The sequence below is a fragment of the Mesocricetus auratus genome, unplaced genomic scaffold (assembly GCF_017639785.1).
Source record: "Mesocricetus auratus isolate SY011 unplaced genomic scaffold, BCM_Maur_2.0 Super-Scaffold_100040, whole genome shotgun sequence".
NCBI lineage: Eukaryota > Metazoa > Chordata > Mammalia > Rodentia > Cricetidae > Mesocricetus > Mesocricetus auratus.
This window is the reverse complement of record NW_024429217.1, coordinates 2,558,712-2,578,863: the sequence shown is the minus strand read 5'-3', so window position 1 is coordinate 2,578,863 and position 20,152 is coordinate 2,558,712. Positions and strand designations below refer to the sequence as shown.

The 20,152-nt window shown below is 38.3% G+C and overlaps 1 protein-coding gene across 11 annotated transcripts in view; it reads left to right on the top strand.

The window, feature by feature from the left end:
* Positions 1–20,152, top strand: part of Gria4 (glutamate ionotropic receptor AMPA type subunit 4) — a 361,933-nt gene that overhangs the window by 266,158 nt on the left and 75,623 nt on the right. For all 11 annotated transcript variants that reach the window (XR_005872745.1, XR_005872746.1, XM_040734754.1 and 8 more), the window contains exons 6-7: positions 5,754–5,807; positions 17,205–17,363. Coding sequence is in view for 9 of the 11 variants with exons in the window: in XM_040734754.1 (XP_040590688.1) it covers positions 5,754–5,807; positions 17,205–17,363 (213 nt within the window). In the remaining 2 variants the exon portion in view is untranslated. The remainder of the gene's footprint in view (positions 1–5,753; positions 5,808–17,204; positions 17,364–20,152) is intronic.

Below are 20,152 nucleotides of genomic sequence, written 5' to 3'. Positions count from 1 at the left end.
CAAAGCCACTGAGGGCATTTACCATTTCTCCATGTCACTGAGTTCTCTGGAAGAGACTGACCTCTGAGGGAGGAGTTCTTACCTAATTTATGCGATCATATTAAAGGATAAACCAGAACCATTCACACGTAAGTGTGCCATCATATGCCTTTAGCTAGGGCACTGCCTGACACAGTAGTCAGGGCATCATAGAGACATTTTGAGGTAATGTACAGAACCCTTGGTAAAGCACTTCTGGGTGCTTTATTAATTATTGCTACTAAAGGCATTATATAAAGTTTGACTGAGAATCAAAAGCCAAATCTTCACTCACTTTACGAATCAAAATGAATTTATTATACTAACACCTTAAGAAATATACTAACTTTAACTTTTTTAAAGATTTATTTATTTATTATGCATACAATATTCTGCCTGCATGTATGTCTGAGAAGAGGGCACCAGATTTCATTATAGATGGTTGTGAGCCACCATGTGGTTGCTGGGAATTGAACTCAGGACCTTCAGAAGGGCAGTCAGTGCTCTTAACCTCTGAGCCATCTCTCCAGCCCCTAACTTTAACTTTTAAATATAATATTTTCAATTCTTTTAGTACTTCAGTCATGCATACAATGTATTTTGATCATATTCGCTCACCTTCTTCCTGCTGACTCCTCTTGGATTCATGTAGCAGGCTTTATTTCGGGCCACTAACCAACTTCCAAACCATGACATGAAGACTTGATATTAGTTCGGAATGCTAGACCTTATCTTAGCTCTTGTTTTAATCTGTTTCTTTTTACCTATGTTTTGCCTTGGGACTTCTTACCTTTCTTTCATTCCATACGTCTTGCTTTCCTGTTTCTTCCCTGTCTGGCTGACTGGTAGGAGACTACCTGGCTTCTGGCCCCAGGTTTCTCCCTCTTTTTCTCCTTCATTATCTCTTCTGTCTTTTTCTTCCTCCTACTTATTCTCTACACTCACCAACACCATCTATCCCTCCTCTGGCTAGCTATTGAACATTCAGCTTATTAGACCAATCAGTTGCCTTTGACAGGCAAACTAAAACAGCAATATATCTTTATAGAATTAAACGCAGCAGAAACAGAAGCAACACACCTCTCCACAGTTAAGCAAACGCAGCATAAACATAATTGCCTAGTTAAAGCAATATTCCACAACATAAACAAATGTAACACATCTTTACATAAAGTAATAACACAACAGATTCATCCCCCTCGCCTAACGCCCTAAGTTTCTTGTCCTTTCTTTAAAAATAACTCTCTAAATCCAGTATGTGCAAGCCATATGTCGTAGATGTAGGGCCTACACCAGAGCATTATTCACTACCAAAAACCCCGCCCTTACAGAAAGCTGACTTCTCTGGAAGTTATCGACTACTCAAGCCCCTCAGCAGTAGTGGGCCTTGTGAACTGTTCCTCCTCCATTACAGAAAGTTTGCTGGCTTCATCCTGTCCAGGTTTTTTTGTCAGAAACCACAGATAATATGAGTTCATGAGTACAGTGGTCCTATCATGTCCAGAAGACGCTATTTAATCTGGTCGTCCCGAAATTCTGGCTCTTCTAATCTTGCTCCCTCTTTAGCCTTTGGGGAAGAAGTTATGATATAAATATTCCACTTACGGTTGAGCACACTACAGACACTTATTCTCTGCACTTTTACCAGTTGTTAAGTTTCTGCACTAACTGATGTCCACTTGCACAAACTTCTCTGATGAGGTCTGAGTCTTCACTAATCTGAAGGTTTAATGATATGAATTTGCAAGTCAGAAAAACAGAAATTGGAAGATATATTAAAGACAATTTCTCATATCAATGTCAGGAACAAGCATCATGATGTCATCTTACTTATATGCATATTCCTGGTTTTGCTACTGAATAGTTTGACCCACATAATTGATATTTCTAAAGTATGTATTTGCTAAAACAGAAGTAAGGAAAAGCAATTGCATGATTCAAATTTGTCATATCTCTTGAGAATGCATTATTGAAAAGACAAATCCCTTTTATAGTGACAGTCAGTGTAACTGGTGCGCCTTTCCTGGTCTGTTTTTTACAGCTCTAAGCAGATACCTGATAGTTACTGTTTCTGTAGTCACATTGCCAATTTCACTTCAGGTTGTCCAGCTTCTTTACCACTATATCTACTTGTCATTATGAAACCTACAAATTATATTTTACAGCCAAGTGCCCACCTTAATATCATTTTCCTATGACAACATGACCAACCACCCTTGAAGAAGACAGAAACATATTAGATTCATAGTTTCCATCTCAAACTGTTTCTCTACTGAAGCAACAAAGTCAAATACACAGGGACACTGGTCTGTACTCAAGATGAAATCACTCAGACTTACTTTTAATCATAAAATATTCTCTACTTCGGCAAAACTCCAAGTCTGGCATTGTCCATTTGAAACATGTAAGAAAGTTTAGGACATTCTTTATATAGGGCACTATTCATATTTTTTAGAGTATGAACTGTACTTTTTCACGGTAAAAATGTTCCACCTTGGGTACATTCTTAGTAGCAAATCAATATGTAACTTTAAACCTTGTCTACCTCATGAAGAGAAGGGATGAAGATGCCTCCCTACAGTGTACGCTGAGTGTCTGCTTTGTCACAGAAAAGGACTTGGCTCAGAAAGTGTTGTGATCTCTCTATAACATCTTTAGACATGTATCTTCAGACAGCTGCTCTCTTAAGGCCGTCGGCTCCCTAGTGTCAGTGGCTGACACTCTGTAAGATCTTTTCTTCCAAGATTTTGTCCCTTTCTGTTTCCTGTGGTTTGATGAGTCTTCAATGTTTTAAAATCTAGACAGCATAAGCTTTAGCTGATTGTAGTTCTTTGCTAATAATCTAGAAATAGCTGTTTTCCTGTGTAGTGACCAAGACCATGCTTGCAGTACTTCTGCATGCTTTAACACTAATGTTTGTCTTAAATGGATGTTTTTGAAAATTGACAGTTTTGACTGCAATAACATGGAAACCACCAGCTGACTGTGTAAGAATGAGAAAGCGGGGTAGGCCTGGGCTTGAAGAGAGTACAAAGAGGCTCGGATAATCACAGCAGAGAAGGACATAGTGAACCAGAAAGAGATACGGAATTGGCTGCTGACTGGCAGTAGAGTTAGCTGAGGCGAAGAAGCAGGAATCTGTTGAGCAGACTTCGTTCAAGTGTATGCATTTTCCCATCTAAGTGCCTTTACCAAGTATGCCCTATGGATGCCTGTGGCCCTGGCTAGTCATGAGATATCCAGAACATTAAATAATCTTGCCTTTCTTACTCCATGTTGGATCATTCAAATGCACCCAATATGACAAATGTCTCCTGTGCTATTAGTTTTCTGTTAACTTGACCTTTAACAACAGTCATCTGGAAAGAGGGAGCCTCAGTTGAGAAAATAACTCATCAGATTTTGCCTGTGGAAAAATCTATGGAGCATTTTCTTTATTAATGGTTGATGTCTGAGTGTCCAGACCACCGAGGGTGATGCTGTCCTTGGTCTGATGGCCCTGAATCATATAAGAAAGCAGGTTGAGCAAGCCATGGAAAGCAACTCAGTTATCAATGTTTCTGCATGGCCTCTGCTTCAGTTCCTGTGTCAAGGTTCCAGTGTTGAGTTAGTTTTGGCTTCCTTGATGATGCACTATAAACTTTAAACCAAATATACCACTTACCCCAGCTTACTTTTGATTATGACCTTCATCACAGAAACTAGGATATCTCCTTGCTGATTTTGTTTACAATTCTTTTAGTTCATTATTTTTCTTTACCTTTGTAGAAAGCATCCCAAAGGAAATTTGAATTAATGCATACATTGTAGGGTAGATACAGTGAACACATTTCAAATTGTACAAATTCTATGCAAATGTCATATGTAAAGAAACTCATCAATGGATAAGAACAAAAGTTGACTATGATAAAAAGAAGTGAGAGATGGGGCGGAGTGCTGATATGGAATTCAATGCTCACTCAGACAGAAAAACGTTAAGAACAGGCAAGATAACAAGTCTAAGCTCATATTCTATGTAAAGTCAGAGCGCTGTCAATAACACAATCAAACGGAGTAGAAAAATATGTATCAACAATTCAGGACATCCATTGATTGTGTTTCATCTTGGCTTGAGCTCAGTATGTTAGTGGAACCATCTTTTGAATTTGTACCACACATAATGATTTGAAAATGTAGAATCAGAGAAATAATTGTGAAAATGGCCACATGCAAAGGCATACTATCTTGTGAGAGGTGATATCTTAAGGGATACTTCCTGAAATTTTTTCAAAATTGAAGATCAGTCCTCAAAGTCAGAAAGTTTGCTTTTAATTTATTTTCTGAAAATGTGCCTACATATGAAGAAGAGACCTGTAGAAACTCCTCAGGTGAAAAGGGTCCAGGAAGAAAACATTTAAAGCTCTTTGGGGATGCTAGATGGACAGGTGATACTTGCATCACATCTTAAGAGTTCAGGAGAATGGATCAGGCAGTTGGGTAGTGGTGGAAAATGGAAGCAAAAAAATGGTGTAAAATAAATGAGTAAATTTAATTAATAATAAAAACAGCAGATGCCCCTCTGGACAGATTAGAAGCTAAATATATCTCTTCAATAAGTTTAAGAGCTAAATATCATGCATTCCTTAACAGAGAAGTCGAGTAAATTGAGGTTTAAATTAAGGGTAGAGATATGGATTGAATCCACTGGCTTGATTTTTTGGAGGGGGGTTTAGGAGCTAATGGTCAATAAATTACCTCCACTTAATTATTTTCTTTAGAAATTGTTGATTTTGTGAAAATGCTTTGATTTCTTAAAAATAAAGCAAAAAGAAATTTAAAAGAAAAAAGAGTTCCAGAGTCATCTATCCAAGTACAGGACCCTGAAATCAGAACTGTGTCTGTCCCTGAATGATACATTATCATTATCTCCATCTTGTCTCCTTCAGCATTCTCCTGTGCTCACTGGAATTTGTGTGTTCCACCTAGGGAGGAGACCTCGCAGTTCCCGCTAAGTGTCAACCCATACATAATCATAAAATTTCATTCATTGGTATTCCTTTGTTCTATTTCACTCCTCTGATATTTATACTTTTGGATGAGTAAATTATTTGAACCAGAATTATTTTGTTTCTGTGCTAATAATGTACTCTCTTGAGAAATACATATGAACAGTTGGTTCATACCACTATTGGTCTCTCTGAGGAAATTAGAATACTCCATCTTTCCAAAAGGGTAGAGAAAATTATTTGTAATTAATAAAGTACAAATGAAATAATAGTTTCACTTTTACAATGTATTTTAATGTAGTTTATGAGTTCTTCTGGTTACAATGTTCCACTTGTATAAGTCAAATGACATTGTTTGCCCTTCACATTTCTATAAGAAATTATGCTGTAGTAGCCAATTAATTTTCATTTTGTGCATGCATGGCATACAAGTGGAGGTCAAATGACAGCCTGTATTGTCATTACTCTCCTTTCATAAAGTATGTCCTGGGAATCAAATTCAACCCATCAGGTCTGGCAGTAAGCTGCTTTATCCAGTGGTCCATCTCACCAGCCCTGGTTAAATTTGTATTTGATAAGAACTTACTGCATGACTAGAATGTGTTTAGGTCAAATCCACACCCACTTCCTCCCCTCCAATTCTTTTTATACTGTCATCACCCCTTGACTCTAACTTCATGTATTCCTTTAACATTTAATTAATGTGTTAATAAAGTTAAATTGATTTTCTCTCATTCCTTGTATTAATAGATTGTGAGTGTTGGGAAGCATGTCAAAGGCTACCATTATATCATCGCAAATTTGGTAAGAAATCTTGTTTCTACTTTTACTAAGAACTGAAGTATTGAGGATTGTGTCTTAAAATAATGCTCTAATCAATGGTTAAACTACATTATTTATTGTACTTTGGGTTATGTTATTACAATAATCACCATATCTTAATGATTAAAAATAATAATGTTTTAATTCAGTATGCATTTTATGCAAATTATATTGAATCTGCCAGGGAGACATTTAAAAGTAATTATAATGTTTGCTTTACCATAATATCACTTGTCAAATTAAATACTGGTTTTTTGTCTGTCTTAATGATAAACACTAGTCTACATATATTCTCCACTTTTAAGAAAAATCAAGATATAATGGCTAATTGCATAAATATTTCAAATAGGAACAATAGGTTTTTAAACTGTACCAACCTTTCAACTCAAATAGAGATGGATAATAAACAACATTGAATGAACTGCTTGCATGCCCCAGACAAGTCTTTGTAGAGTATCAAACAAGTGGTGAACCCAGCAGCCTGGGGAAATTGGCTGTGGAAGGTCACCTCCTTCATTTTATTATAGGGAAGTTTGATCTTTGTCTTATTTAGGGTCCTATTGCTGTGAAGAGACACTACGACTGCGGCAACTCTTATAAAGGAAAACAAATTAATTGAGGTTGGCTTACAATTCAGAGGTTTAGTCCATCATCATCGTGGTGGGAAGCATGGTGACATACAGGCAGACATGGTGCTGGAGAGGTAGCTGAGAGTTTTACATCTGGATCTAATGACACACTGAGCAAGCTTTAGCTTCTGAGACCTCAAAGCCCATCCCCTAGTGACACACTCCCTCCAACAAGGCCCTTTGTATTGAAACCACCACAATCTTAGACCTTGATCCCCAATGTGGCTTATCCTAGGGAAGGCAATGGGACTCCCATGTTTCTTCTATCATTTCCTGTCACATATTTCTTTCTGTATGTTTAGTGTGCTATTACATGTTCAGAGAGAGATTCATCCGCAGGTTGAGTGTGCCATCACATGTTCAGAAAAAGAAATCCAATTTTTGGTTACCTGAATTTCAGCACATAGTTGAGACAATATACTATAGCAATGGATTATGAAAATTATTATACTGTATATCTTGAGCAGAATAAAGTGTTGGGACACAATGGGTTATTATAGCAATGTCAAAAAATTTGTCTTGCTTTTCTATTTATTTTAGTAGGCCCACAGTTCATATGTCTCATCTGTTTGATAAAGTACAAATATTTAAGCAAATATATTTTGTCGTTAATCAGTGTAGCACAAAATCATATGCTCAGGTGTATCTCTATTCTCACTGACATTATATAATGAGTTTCTAATTAATTTCATTACTACAAGTGGACAGTTTTGACATCTATTCTTTCTAAACAATGTATTTAGAAAGAAAAATCAATATGTTATAAACTATCATAGAAATGAGTGGGTTATATTGGCAGCAATAATATATAAGACAATGAAAAATGGAAAGAATTGATATTTATAGCCCACTAATGGATCTCAGAGCCTGCCTTAAACAGCCTTAGTGGGTGGCAGCATATTTACAATAAAATATCAATATATGAAATAGAAAACTGTTTGTTTCCTTGAAACAGAAGCATAACACTCACAAAAAATAGCAAGCTTTTATCATAATTAGAGCAGTGATATGCACCCAGCTATGCTATAATATGCAGCATTTATTGTGGATTCTCTTGGCATTCTTTCATCCCTATAGAATTAACTAGTTTTATGGTATCTCTCATCGCACTCTCCTCTATTCTTACCCAGACTCAATCTCCCTGCTCCCCCATGTCTTCCTCTCCCCTCCTCTTCTCTCCCTCTCTTTTTCCCCAGTTCCCTCTCCCTTCCCCATGCTCCCAATCTGCTCAGGAGATCTTGGTTCATTCCACTTCTCTGGGGTATCATGCATATCTCTCTTGGGAACCTCTCTTGGGCACTCCCCTGATCCATGCCTAAAATCCGTATATGAGTGAGTACATGCCATGTTTGTCTTTTTGTGACTGGGTTACCTCACTCAGGTTTGTTTCTTCTACTGCCATCCATTTGCCTGCAAATTTCAAGATTCCATTTTTTTCCCACTGAGTCATACTCCATTGTGTAAATGTACCATATTTTCTCGATCCACTCTTCAATTGTGGGGCATAGAGGGTGTCATTATAGGTTTGAGGAGAAAGCTGACACTAGTGAGATTTCCAGAAATCTACAAGAATGACATCAACTGGCAAACTAAGCAATAGCAGAGAGACTACCTTAATAGCCCCACCCTGATAATGAGATTGAGGACTACCTTATATCCCATCCTAGAACCTTCAAACAGTGACTGATGGAAGCAAAGGCAGATACCCAAAGCTAAACACTGAACTGAACTCCTGGAACCCAGTGACAGAGAGGGAGGAGCAATGAACAAAGGGGTCAAGACCATGCTGATGAAACCCACAAAGAGAGCTGACCTGACAAGCAGGAGCTCTTGGACCCCAGACTGATGGCTGAGAGACCAGCAGGTGACTGATCTAGACCCCCTGAATGTAGCATCAATGAGGAGGCCTCAGCAATCTCTGGGGCCTTGGATAGCAGATCAGTGTTTACCATGGCATACATAGGGACTTTGGGAACTCATTCCTCATGGAGGGATGCTCTCTCAGCTTGGATACATCAGGGAGGGCCTAGGCCCTGCCCCAGATGAAATGACAGATTCTAGAGATCCCCCAATGGAAGGCCTTACCATCCCCAGGGAATGGTATGGGGATTGGGTGGGAGGCTGGGGGCTGGTGGAGGGGCAAGGGAGGAGGGGTGGGAGGGGGAGCTGGGATTGACATGTGAAGCAAGTATATTTCTAATTTAAATTTTAAAAATTATAATGGAAAAAAAGAATGAACTAGTTTTGGTTCTTGTAGTCAATCCACAACCATTTTTTATGAACTATATATGAAGGATTCTCAAATGCAAAATTTGTTTAGAATCCAAGTAATATTTTGAATTAACATTATAATTTAATGTTATAGCCTGAAATTAGAGATAAGATAGGGGACTAGAGATGTAGTTCAGTTAAGAGAGATCTTGTCTAGACTGCACAGAGAGCCCTGGGTTCCATCATGAACACTGCATAAACTCAAGGTGTCAGTGTAGGCCTAAAATCCTAGAACTCAGGGGAATAATCAAAAGGTTCAGAAGTTCAAGGTCACCCTGGGCTGCACAGCAAGGTGGAGATGAAATTAAATTAAACTAAAAAAGAATAGGAATAAGATAGGGATGTGTTAGTATGCTAATTTTACTAAACATTATAATATGCATCTTATCAAGAGTAGTTAGGCAAAAAGGAAATAAAAGTTATCCAAAATGAGAAAAGATGTTTTTCATATAGCAATATCATAAGGATTTTTTAAATAATTATGAGCTAATACATGAGTTCAATGTGTATTAAGGTTAATAAGTAAACATCTGTTGTATTTTTATGATAACAAGCCTTGAGAAATAACTTTTTAAACAATTAAATTTATTTAATTATAGCTTACAATTAATAGGCGAGTCATTGAAGCTTACTACCCTTATTACCAGGTGGCTACATATATTCCAGATTCATTTTAGCATAATGATTTAGTTACAGTTTCAAAATTAAAGCAGTAGATATAGTGTAAAACCTATATTTACCAAAAAGGGAATAAAGATAAATAAATAGCAATATGTGGGAAACTACCATGAATTCATAACCATTATTTTTTGTGAAAATCAAGGATACCGTTTATTTAAACAAGGTTAACAACCTAGAGAATCTAGATGAAACATGGTATTTTAAATGTTAGTCCTTTGACAGGGTGTGATAGTGACAAGGTGTGATAGTTCATATCTATAATCCCAGCACTTGGAGTGTTGGTGCAGGAGGACAGTAACTGCAAGGCCACCTGAGCTGTCTAAGCTCAGTGTGAGCTTGGAAGACTTAATAAGATTCACTAAACGAAAAGTTAAGGGAGAGCCACGTATCATACCTTACACCAGCAATCCCAGAACTCAATAGACCGAGGCCTGAAGATTTCATGAATATAAGACCTGTGTGGGTTCATAATAAGTTCTAGGCACACTAGACCTTTCTCTAAAAAAATCAATACAAGCAAGCAAGCAACCATAAATGAACTGAATAAACCAAGAACCAAAGCAGAGAATCACACAAAAACCCTACATTCTTCATATGATTGACTGAAAGGAAAGCAGGTTCTGTTTATTTTTATTTATTTATATTAGAAACAAGCTTGTTTCACATGTCAATCCCAGTTCCCTCTGCCTCCCCTCCTCCCATGCTTCCATGGACCCCTTATCCCATGCCCTTTCTTCTCCCCAGGGAGGGGAGGCCTTCCAGTGGGAAATCTTCAAAGTCATTTGGAGCAGGGCCTATACCCTCCCCTGTGTGTCTAGGCTGAGAGAGTATCCCTCCATAGGGATTGGGCTCCCAAAGTCCATTCTTATACTAGGGATAAATACTGATCCACTAACAGAGGCCCCATAGATCGCCCAGACCTCCTAACTGACACCCACGTTCAGTGAGTCTGAAACAGTCCTATTCTGGTTTCCCAGCTATCAGTCTGGGGTTCATGAAGTCCCCCTTGTTCAAGTCAGCTGTTTCTGTGGCTTTCTCCAGCCTGGTCTTGACCCCTTGGTTCATCACTTCTCCCTCTCTGCAACTGGATTCCAGAGTTCAGCTCAGTGTTTACTTGTGGGTGTCTGCTTCTGCTTCCATAAGATGTTGGATGAAGGCTATAGGATGGCATATCCTCTATTCTTCCCCTGACTCAATCTTCCTGCTCCCTCATGTCCTTCTCTCCCCTCCTCTTCTCCCCTTCTCTTTCTCCTAACTCCCTCTCCCCTGCAACCATGCTCTCAATTAGCACAGGACATCTTGTCCTTTTCTTCTTCTCCTGGGGGATCATGTATGTCTCTCTTAGGGTCCTTGATGTTTCCTAGATTCTATGTCAGTGTGGATTGTAGGCTAATAATCCTTTGCTCTATGTCTAAATTCATATATGAGTGAGTAGAATCCATGTTTGTCTTTTTTGCTGGGTTACCTTACTCAGGATGGTTTCTTCTATATTCTATTTATTTTTTAAATATTTTCCAACTCCTTTATGAGTAAAGATGCAAAGGGTTGTTTATACTCAACAGTGTTTATGATTGTCTTACATTGCCTTTAAGCTGAATTTATCCTCTCAATTAGCTACCATTCAGTTCATATTTCATTCTACCCTGACAAAATGGGTATAGATTGACATTTTCCATGTCACAGTAGTGTCATGCCCTAGATGTTGTAGATGTTGTAGTTACTGACAGTATGCTAACACTTCACCTCTAGCCAGATTAATTGAATTGAAGATCTTTCCCCTGTTGCTCAAGCCTGAGCCAACTGAGGGTCTGTCTTAGTTACTTATCTATTGTCATGCTAAGACACCCTGACTGACACAACTTATCTAGAAGACTTTATTTGGGGCATACATTTCTGAGGGTTAGAATTCATGACCACCATGGCTGGGAACATGACAGCAGACAGGCAAGCATGGCATTGGAGAAATAGCTGACTATTTCTGTCTTGAGACAATATCTATGGGCTTTTGACACCTCATAGCCTACTTCCACTGACATATCTCTCCAAACAAGGCCATACCTCCTAATCCTTCTCAAGCAGTTTGACAAACTGGAGAACAGTTATTCAAATATATAAACCAGTGGGACCATTCTCACTGAAGTCACCACAGAGTCCAAGAACATCCATAGGTTTGAAACTAGGGCCTTTGTGTTAACAGTTGCATGTTAAAAATAAATGGAACTTGCAGGTGGAAGATGGCTGAAATCTCTTTTCCTTTCCTGTGTCTTTGTATGGTTTGAAGAGTATGTTTGTGGTTATTCAGTCTCATCAGTTATCTACGGTTATTTTTGAAAACAGACTACAGCTTAATAAGTTTTATTCTAGAAATATCTAAGAAACTTAAACATAGAGAAGTGTGTATTTCCTTTTGGTTCATCATATCTGTTTTCTTAGACATGGAGGTAAGAAAACACTGCTGTTCTACTTTTTTAGACTTTCTCTTTTTCAGATTTTTTTCATTGCTGCTAGTTAAAAAGAAAGGTATGATCATATTATTTTCCTGCTTATTTTTTTATTTGAACCAAACTACAAAGACTGAAAACATCATTCCTCAAGATCTGATTCCCTTGTGAACTTTTCAGCATTATCAGAGAATTCTTGTCTGTCCTCCCTACAGGGCTTGAATTTCTCTCCAAATGGTGTATATTCCCAACTCTGAGTCAGTGCTCTCATTTTTCAGTCTTCTATCAGGGTGAGCTCACCACTGCTCTACAGAAATCCTTTCATCTCAACTTTACTGTTTAACTTAATGAAGACGGCTCTGCTAAGATTTTACCCTACAACACTGTAAGGTCTCGTGCCCAGTCCACCAAAAGTGTGCTACTTTTCCAAACCAAATGACTCCCATACACCTACTGCTGCTTTCTCTTAGTAGCACTCTTGGGTTGTCTTCTTGGTCCTTCTTGCTTCACAATGACCCTGTGCCCTACATATGTACTTTTTCATTCATTGGATTTTCTTTTAAATCTACTGTGTGCTAAAAGGATTCCAAAGCCCTTTGGCACAGTTATAAGTAGGGAATTGACGCACATCAACATTGTTCAGGCCAGGAGGGCTCATCCTTCTTACCATAGAAATGGCTCTTCACCTTGATTCTGTATCTACTGAACTTCTGGTCTTCTTACTTGACCTTTCAGCTTTAATCATTATGTTTGTGTTTTTGTTTTCGTTTTGTTGTTCATGATGTTGTTTAATTTGTCCTTTAAAATAGATTGTGTGTTTTATAGACTGGAAAATAAAGTCTGGTGTAATTTACCCAAAATCATACATATAATTAAGTCTTAAAGGAAAATCTAAATCACTGACCTGTCTGATTATAAAGACTATATAAGTTCTTAAGTAAATAGATAACATATCCAGGGGACCATGATACACAGTGGACATTCATTTGAACATGCCCATAGGCTTCTGGGGAATTCAACTTTAGACACATTACGCTGTTTTTGTATTTACTCTTTCTTTAGCTGTCAGAAATTTAAGTGTGACTGCCAATAATAATATAAGACTCTTGGCACAAAGTCAGAGTCATGTTCTTCTTTATGTTTTAAATTTAAAATGAATTCAGTTTGCATCAAAGAAAAAACTTAGAAATATCATAGAGAAGTGTGAAACTATAGCATATTCAAGATGTGTAACTAAAGGCTAACTGAATTCATTTCTTCACACACACACTACATATAGACATCATCCATGCCTCAATCAAAGGTAAAGGAATGATACATACAGAAAATGATTCATCCATGTTTAAGTATTTGATTAACTTCAACATGGGCTCCAGATACAATTCATCAAACATCCAGTTTAGAAGTTTTATACAATTTCATTAACCCATTTATGAGTGTACCAACCTTACCAACACTGTTCTAATTCTCCTTTTGTGCTTTCTGTGTATTTCAATTTTTCTGCCATAATCTACATGTACATCGAAAGTATGTACTACCTAAATCTCATTTCTCAAAGATACGCAAGATTCTTCCTCGTGCCTCTTGATATCCTCTGGTAACTTCACTGAAGTGGTTTTGGCATGACTTAGTGTGTAAAACATAGCAGAAATATTGATCTGAGTCAGAGAAAACATATAAGATGGGCGGGCTTTTATTTACATTGATGATGTAATGAGCTTTTGAATGGACATACATCATCACTGAGATATCAGCCACCTATAATTTTAACCATCTCCCTGGGAGAGAATCTGCAAAGTATAAATGGAAATGAAAAGAGAAGTTAAGTTGGGAATGAATCTGGAGAGTTCAGTAGCCACTGTGAAGTGCAGGTGATATAGAAGGCCATTTCTTCAGGAGGGGGAGCTCTCCTTGCTCACTCCTGCCCTCAGGAACATTATTTGTCTTGATAGTTAACCAATAGTTACTGGGAAGTAAATGACTTCATTATAGTGTGGCCCCAGATGACCTTCAGTTCCATGATTTTCTGTAGATTCCAACAAAAACTAAGTGGTCACCAAAGTAACTGTTGCCAAGGAAACTGGTTCACAGTCTACATCCTACCAGTTTTCTATATAAAATGATAATAACTTAAATGAAAGGGGAAATATTGCCTTACTCAAACAACGATAGCTAAAATTAGCCAAGCCACCCACCATCCATTCAAACCACAACTGACAGGCATTTGTTACAGTCAGACACAGTAATTGTTTTTCCTTTTCCTTCAGTGTACTGTCTGACAGGCTGCATCTGATGGTATCCCTGAGGATGCAGTTTGCCTGTGTCTCGCAGCTGTGGTTAAAGTGACACAGAAGGCTTAGCAGACCTTCTATTTCAGCTAAGACTGAAAGAAAATAGTAATCTCACCAATTAGTAGCTAATGCAAGAGCTGAATTACTGTGGCTTTTAAAAACAGTAAATGATTTGCCTGCCTGTGGGTCTGCTCTGTACGATACTAAAAGCATACAAATGCTCCATGGACAGTTTAGTAGCTAGAGATTGATGGGCAGTGTTTTTCCCATTTCTAGCACATAATTTTTTTTGTGTTGTCTAGTTTATTTCTCAATGAAATGAGAATGTTACCGATGAGCTGTCAAGATGGCTAGCACAAAATAGGCCTAATATAAATATCCATTAATTGAATTAGTTAATAACTCCTCACAATTACTGAATGCATACTGGGAGTATTTTCCTGCTGTTTTGACATGGAGGTAATCTAAAGTCAGAATGTAACAAAGGTGAGAATCAAAGCCTGGGTTTCTTTTGTATGTATTCTCTCCTGGTGATATAGAAATTAATAAAATTAAAATCACACTTTTTTAAAAGTGAGATAGCAGCATGAAAGCACATGAGTTTATTCTAGAAACACTCTTATTTACATATCCATCCCCCCATTCCCTTGCCCTCCCATCCTCCCATGCTTCCCACTGACCCCCAACCCACCCTCCAACTACTCCCAAGGGACAGTGAGACCCTCCACTGGGGATCATCAAAGTCCATCACATCATTTGGGAGAGAGCCCAGGCCCTCCTTTCTGTATGTGGGCTGCGATAGTATCCCTCCATAGGGAATGGGCTCCCAAAGTCAATTTGTGACCTAGGAATAAACCCTGGCTCCACTGTGAGAGGTTCCATATACTGCCCAGACCTCCTCGCTGGCACCCACATTCAGAGGACTTGCTTTGGACCAGTGCTTTACTAGGGTCTGCTTACTATCAACTGTTCCTGCGGGTATATCCAGTTCCATCTTGGTTTATTTGCTAATCTGTCCTTGCTCTCTGCAACTGGATTCCGGGAGTATGACTCAGTGTTTAGCTGTGGATGCCTGTTTCTGATTCCACAAGCTACTGGGTCAAGGCTCTAGGGATGGTAACCAAGGTAGTCATCAATCTCATTATAGGGGAAGGGCATCAAAGGTAGCCTAGATTCTTAGTTGAGGTCATCCCTGTGGATCCCCTACCGTTTCCTCTGTGCCAGACCTCTCTCCAAACCTGTACTTTATCGAGGCATCTCCTTTCTTGCCCTCCTCTATTCCTCCCCTGTCTCAGTCCTGCTTTCCTCCCTCCCCTTCTCACCCTCTCCCCTCTCCATCTCCCTCCTCTCCTCCTTTCCCTGTCCTCCTAATTTGCTCAGAGGATCTTGTCTCCCTCCCCTTCTTCGGGAGACCATGCGTTCTTCTCTTGGGGTCCTCCTTTTTTCCTAGCTCCTCTGGTGGTGTGGATTGTAGGCTGGTAATCCTTTGCTCTATGTCTAATATCCACATATGAGTGAATATATACCATGTTTGTCTATTTGTGGCTGGGTTACCTAGTTCAGGATGGTCTCTTCTAGTTCCATCCATTTTTCTGTGAACTTCAGGATCCCATTTTTTTCCACTGAGAAGTACTCAATTGTGTAAATGTACCACATTTTCCCTATCCATTCTTTAGTTGAAGGGCATCTAGGTTGCCAACTAAAGGCCATCTAGGTTGCTTCCAGGTTCTGGCTATTACAAACAACGTTGCTATGAACAGAGTTGAACATATGTCCTTGTTTGGGTATATGCCCAGGATGGAATTGCTGGATCTTGAGGTAAACTGATTCCCCTTTTTTCTGAGAAACTGACATACTGATTTCCAAAGTGGTCATAAAAGTTTGCATTCCCACGAGCAATGAAGGAATGTTCCTCTTTCTCCACATCCTCTCCAGAATAGACTGTCATTGGTGTTTTTTATTTTAGCCATTCTGGCCAGTGTAAGATGGTATCTCAGAGTTGTTTTGAGTTGCATTTCCCTGATGGCTAAGGATATTAAGTACTTTCTTAAGTGTCTTTCAGTCATTTTAGATTCCTCTGATGAGAATTCTCTATTTAGTTCTTTTTAATTGATTGTTTGGTGTTTTGGTGTCTAGCTTCTTGAGTTCGTTATATATTTTGGAAATCGGCCCTCTATCAGATGTGGGTTTGGTGAAGATCCTTTCCCATTCTGTAGGCTGCTGTTTTGTCTTGCTGACTGGGTCCTTTGCTTATAGAAACTTCTCAGTTTCAGGAGGTCCCATTTACTGATTGTGGACCTCAGTGTCTGTGCTACTGGTGTTATGTTCAGGAAGCTGTCTCCTGTACCAATTCATTCAAGGTTATCTCCCATTTTCTCTTCTAAGAGGTTCGATGTGGATGGATTTATGTTGAGGCTTTTGATCCATTTGGATTTAAACTTTGTGCATGGTGATAGATATGGATCTATCTGCAATCTTCTACATGTCCACATCCAGTTATGCCAGCACCATTTGTTGAAGATGCTTTCTTTTGTTCATTGTATAATTTTAGCTTCTTTGTCAAAAATCAGGTGTTCATAGGTGAAAATCACACCTTTCTATAACAATATGAAGGACTACAAAGTAGAAAGGATCAACACAACAATCAATTCATCTGACCAACCCTTGGCTCTATTGTATATGCATGTAACCTTGAACAGTTTTTTCTTCTTTGCACATCTGATCCTTAGTTTCTTATCTTACAATTAATCATAGCTGTCCAGTAACAAAGAGATGATTAAGCTAGATAGATAAGCTGTAATGTAATCATCACAGAACCTGGCATATAGTAAATCCTGATATAAAATATAGCCTGGTACATAATATTGGCTATTAGTTCACATACCTGGACCTCTCACTAACAATTTGCTTAGTTATTAGTAGAATAATATGTTTCTTCTTGGATCAAGAGAATTGTGATTATGTGGACAAGGAAGGAAATCTGCATTAACCTATGTACTGTTGAAGAACCAAAATGTTTAATGAACTAAGTTTGATGAGGTTTCTGTTAATTACATTAATTTACAGGGTTTCAAGGACATTTCTCTTGAGAGATTTATACACGGCGGAGCAAATGTCACTGGATTCCAATTGGTAGATTTTAATACGCCTATGGTAACCAAACTAATGGATCGATGGAAGAAACTAGATCAGAGAGAATATCCAGGATCTGAAACGCCTCCAAAGGTATCTGCTTCTTTTAGTATATTGTGTACTGTTGTCTTTTTAAATCCTTATATCATTTTATTTTGTGTATGTGAATGTTTGTGCACCATGGGTATGCCTGGTACCCTCAGAAGACAGAATAAGGAGTCAGATCCCCAGAACTAGTTGTAAGCCAATTTTAAGTCACTAGGAGCATAACCTGGGTCCCATGCAAAAGCAGCAAGTGTTCTTAATAGCCAAGCCTATGTTAATACTTTTTATTCTGTGATTCTTTTTATTATTCTTTCAGACACATTGTGGCATCTTCTCACTCTCTTTGTATGACCAAAGCACTGAGAAATTTATAAAAGGTGGGGTCTGTGTAGCTGGTACAGTGGATAAAGGACTGACTATGCATGCATGAGCATCCAAGGTCAGAGCCCCAGTATAAACTAGTGAAGCAGTGAACTCCTGTAATCCCAAATCTGGAAGGTGGAGGCAGACAGTCCCCAGAAGCTCACTGGCAGCCATGAGTTCTAGGGTCCAGTGAAAAGACTTTGTCCTAAACAAGGCTGAAAGCAGCAGAATAGACTTCTAGCCTCCATGTGAACAAACCTACAGATGCACATGGCCATGCACATTCATCCATGAGTCATATACACACAAGCATTTACACGCACCACAAAATAAAATATTTTTCAAATGTCTGCATTTAATAACAGAGCAGTCAGATTAACCCAGAAATATGTTTTTATTGTCTTCTGTGTAAACTCCTGGAAGTTTTGCATTAAAAAGTTTTATTATTGACTGATGATCAAAGGGATTAAGACTGGGCTGGTTGAACCCCCAGTAACAGCTGACCAGACAAAGGTTAACTCTTGAATCCCAGACATCAGCCTGGGAATCCAGCATGGGACTGATCAAGACCCCCTGAATCTGGGTATCAGTGAGGAGGCCTAGGTAATCTATTGAACCTTGGACAGCAGATCAGTACCCATCCCAAGTATACACACGGTCTCTGGACTCCCATAGAACAATGTGAGGTGCACTCTCATCCTGAACTCTTGGGGAAGGGTCTAGGCCCTGCCCTATATGAAATGACAGACTATGGACACCCCTATGGAGGGCCTCACCCTCCCTGGGGGAATGAGGGGATAACGGGGGGGGGATGGGGGAGGGCACGGGAGGAGGGGAGGGAAAGGGAGAGGGACCTCGTACTGACTTGTGAAGCAACCTTGTTTCTTATCTAAATTTAAAATGGAAAATTAAAAAAAATATTAAAAAAAAAAGAATGAATGTACCCAGTCACAGGCTGAGTCCATTTGAATTTTATTAATGGCCAAACTTTTCCACAATGATTTACTGGATGCTAGACTTTTCCTTCCGGAACTAAAACATGAACTCCCTCATCTGGTGAAAATGTTGGCAATAAACAATTCTAAACTAAAAAAAAAAAAAGTTTTATTATTTAACATTTAAATGCAAATTACCTTTATTCATTTTTTTCTACCCAGATAGAAACCACATTTTTAAATGGTTTATAGTAAGTAGATAAATTCAAAAATTAGTAGAAATGAAAAACGTAAGTCTCACGTACAATCTCTCTTTCAATTTAAGAATAAAACACTGGGCTCGTTTTTTTTAATTATATACTTGCTTGTCTATGTATGGGTTTATATATGGTGAGTATACCGAAAAAGGCTGGAAGAAGGTTGCAGATCCTCTGAAGATGTGATTTCCAGCAGTGGCAAACAACTATATGGCTGCTGAGAACAAAATTCAGTCATCTGCAAGAGTAGCCAATGCTTTTCACTGCTGAACCATCTTTTCTGCTGTGTTGTGTGTGCTGTGTGTGTTATTATATGATATGTATAACATATATGCATGTTACATATGCACATACCATATAAGTGTATAGGTGTGCATACTAGATGAAGTTGTACATTATCAAGAAAGAAGTATGACATAGATTTAAGACAGACATTAAAGCAGAGAGAGAAACTCTTGGGAAAAATAGTAAACACCCAAGATGTATGTACCTGCTTTGCAAAAGAGATGGCTACCTTAAAAAAAAATGTGTGTGTGTGTGTGTGTGTGTGTGTGTGTGTGTGTGTGATTAGCATTTGCAGAGGACATTGCCACATTGCTGCTCATGGTATATTTTGTCTCATCTGAAAGGATGGATCTCAGATATCATCTCAATGATGGCTTGCTACTCTGACTCCAACTTAGTGGTTTTGACCACCATGTGATGAATCTTAATCTCTAATATTTCCTTAACTCTAATATTTCAGTAGAGTTCTAATATGTAATTTGAGACCAAGACATAGAAAAGCTAAGACCAATGAGTACAGTCAGCTATTCTGTTTCCTAGCTGTAAGGTTTGTTTTTCAGATTATCAATTTCCCCTATTCAAATTTGGAATTAGAAAGGTACCAAATAGAATCAAGAAATTTCAAAATTAAATATTTATTGCATGTCTGTTGTGTGTTAATCTTTCCTTTTGATATTTTAATGCAAGTGATATGTTAATTATACGGCAATTGACTGCCTGTGAGTAAAAGTTCAGGGGTCCATGGGACACAGAAGAATGATAATTTACTGCCCCCTTTTTGACAATCTCCAAATTGCCTTCTCTGTACTATTGTTTTGGGTTATTTATCATGTTTTAATGTGTGGGATGCTTTTGGAGTATATGTTTATAATAATTCTGGTTCATTAGCATCTATTTATATTGAAACCATTTTCACAGTAATATCATAAATACAGCTATATAGCACATTATAACAAAAATCACACCATATATGAAGTTTTTATGAATCTTAGCATGA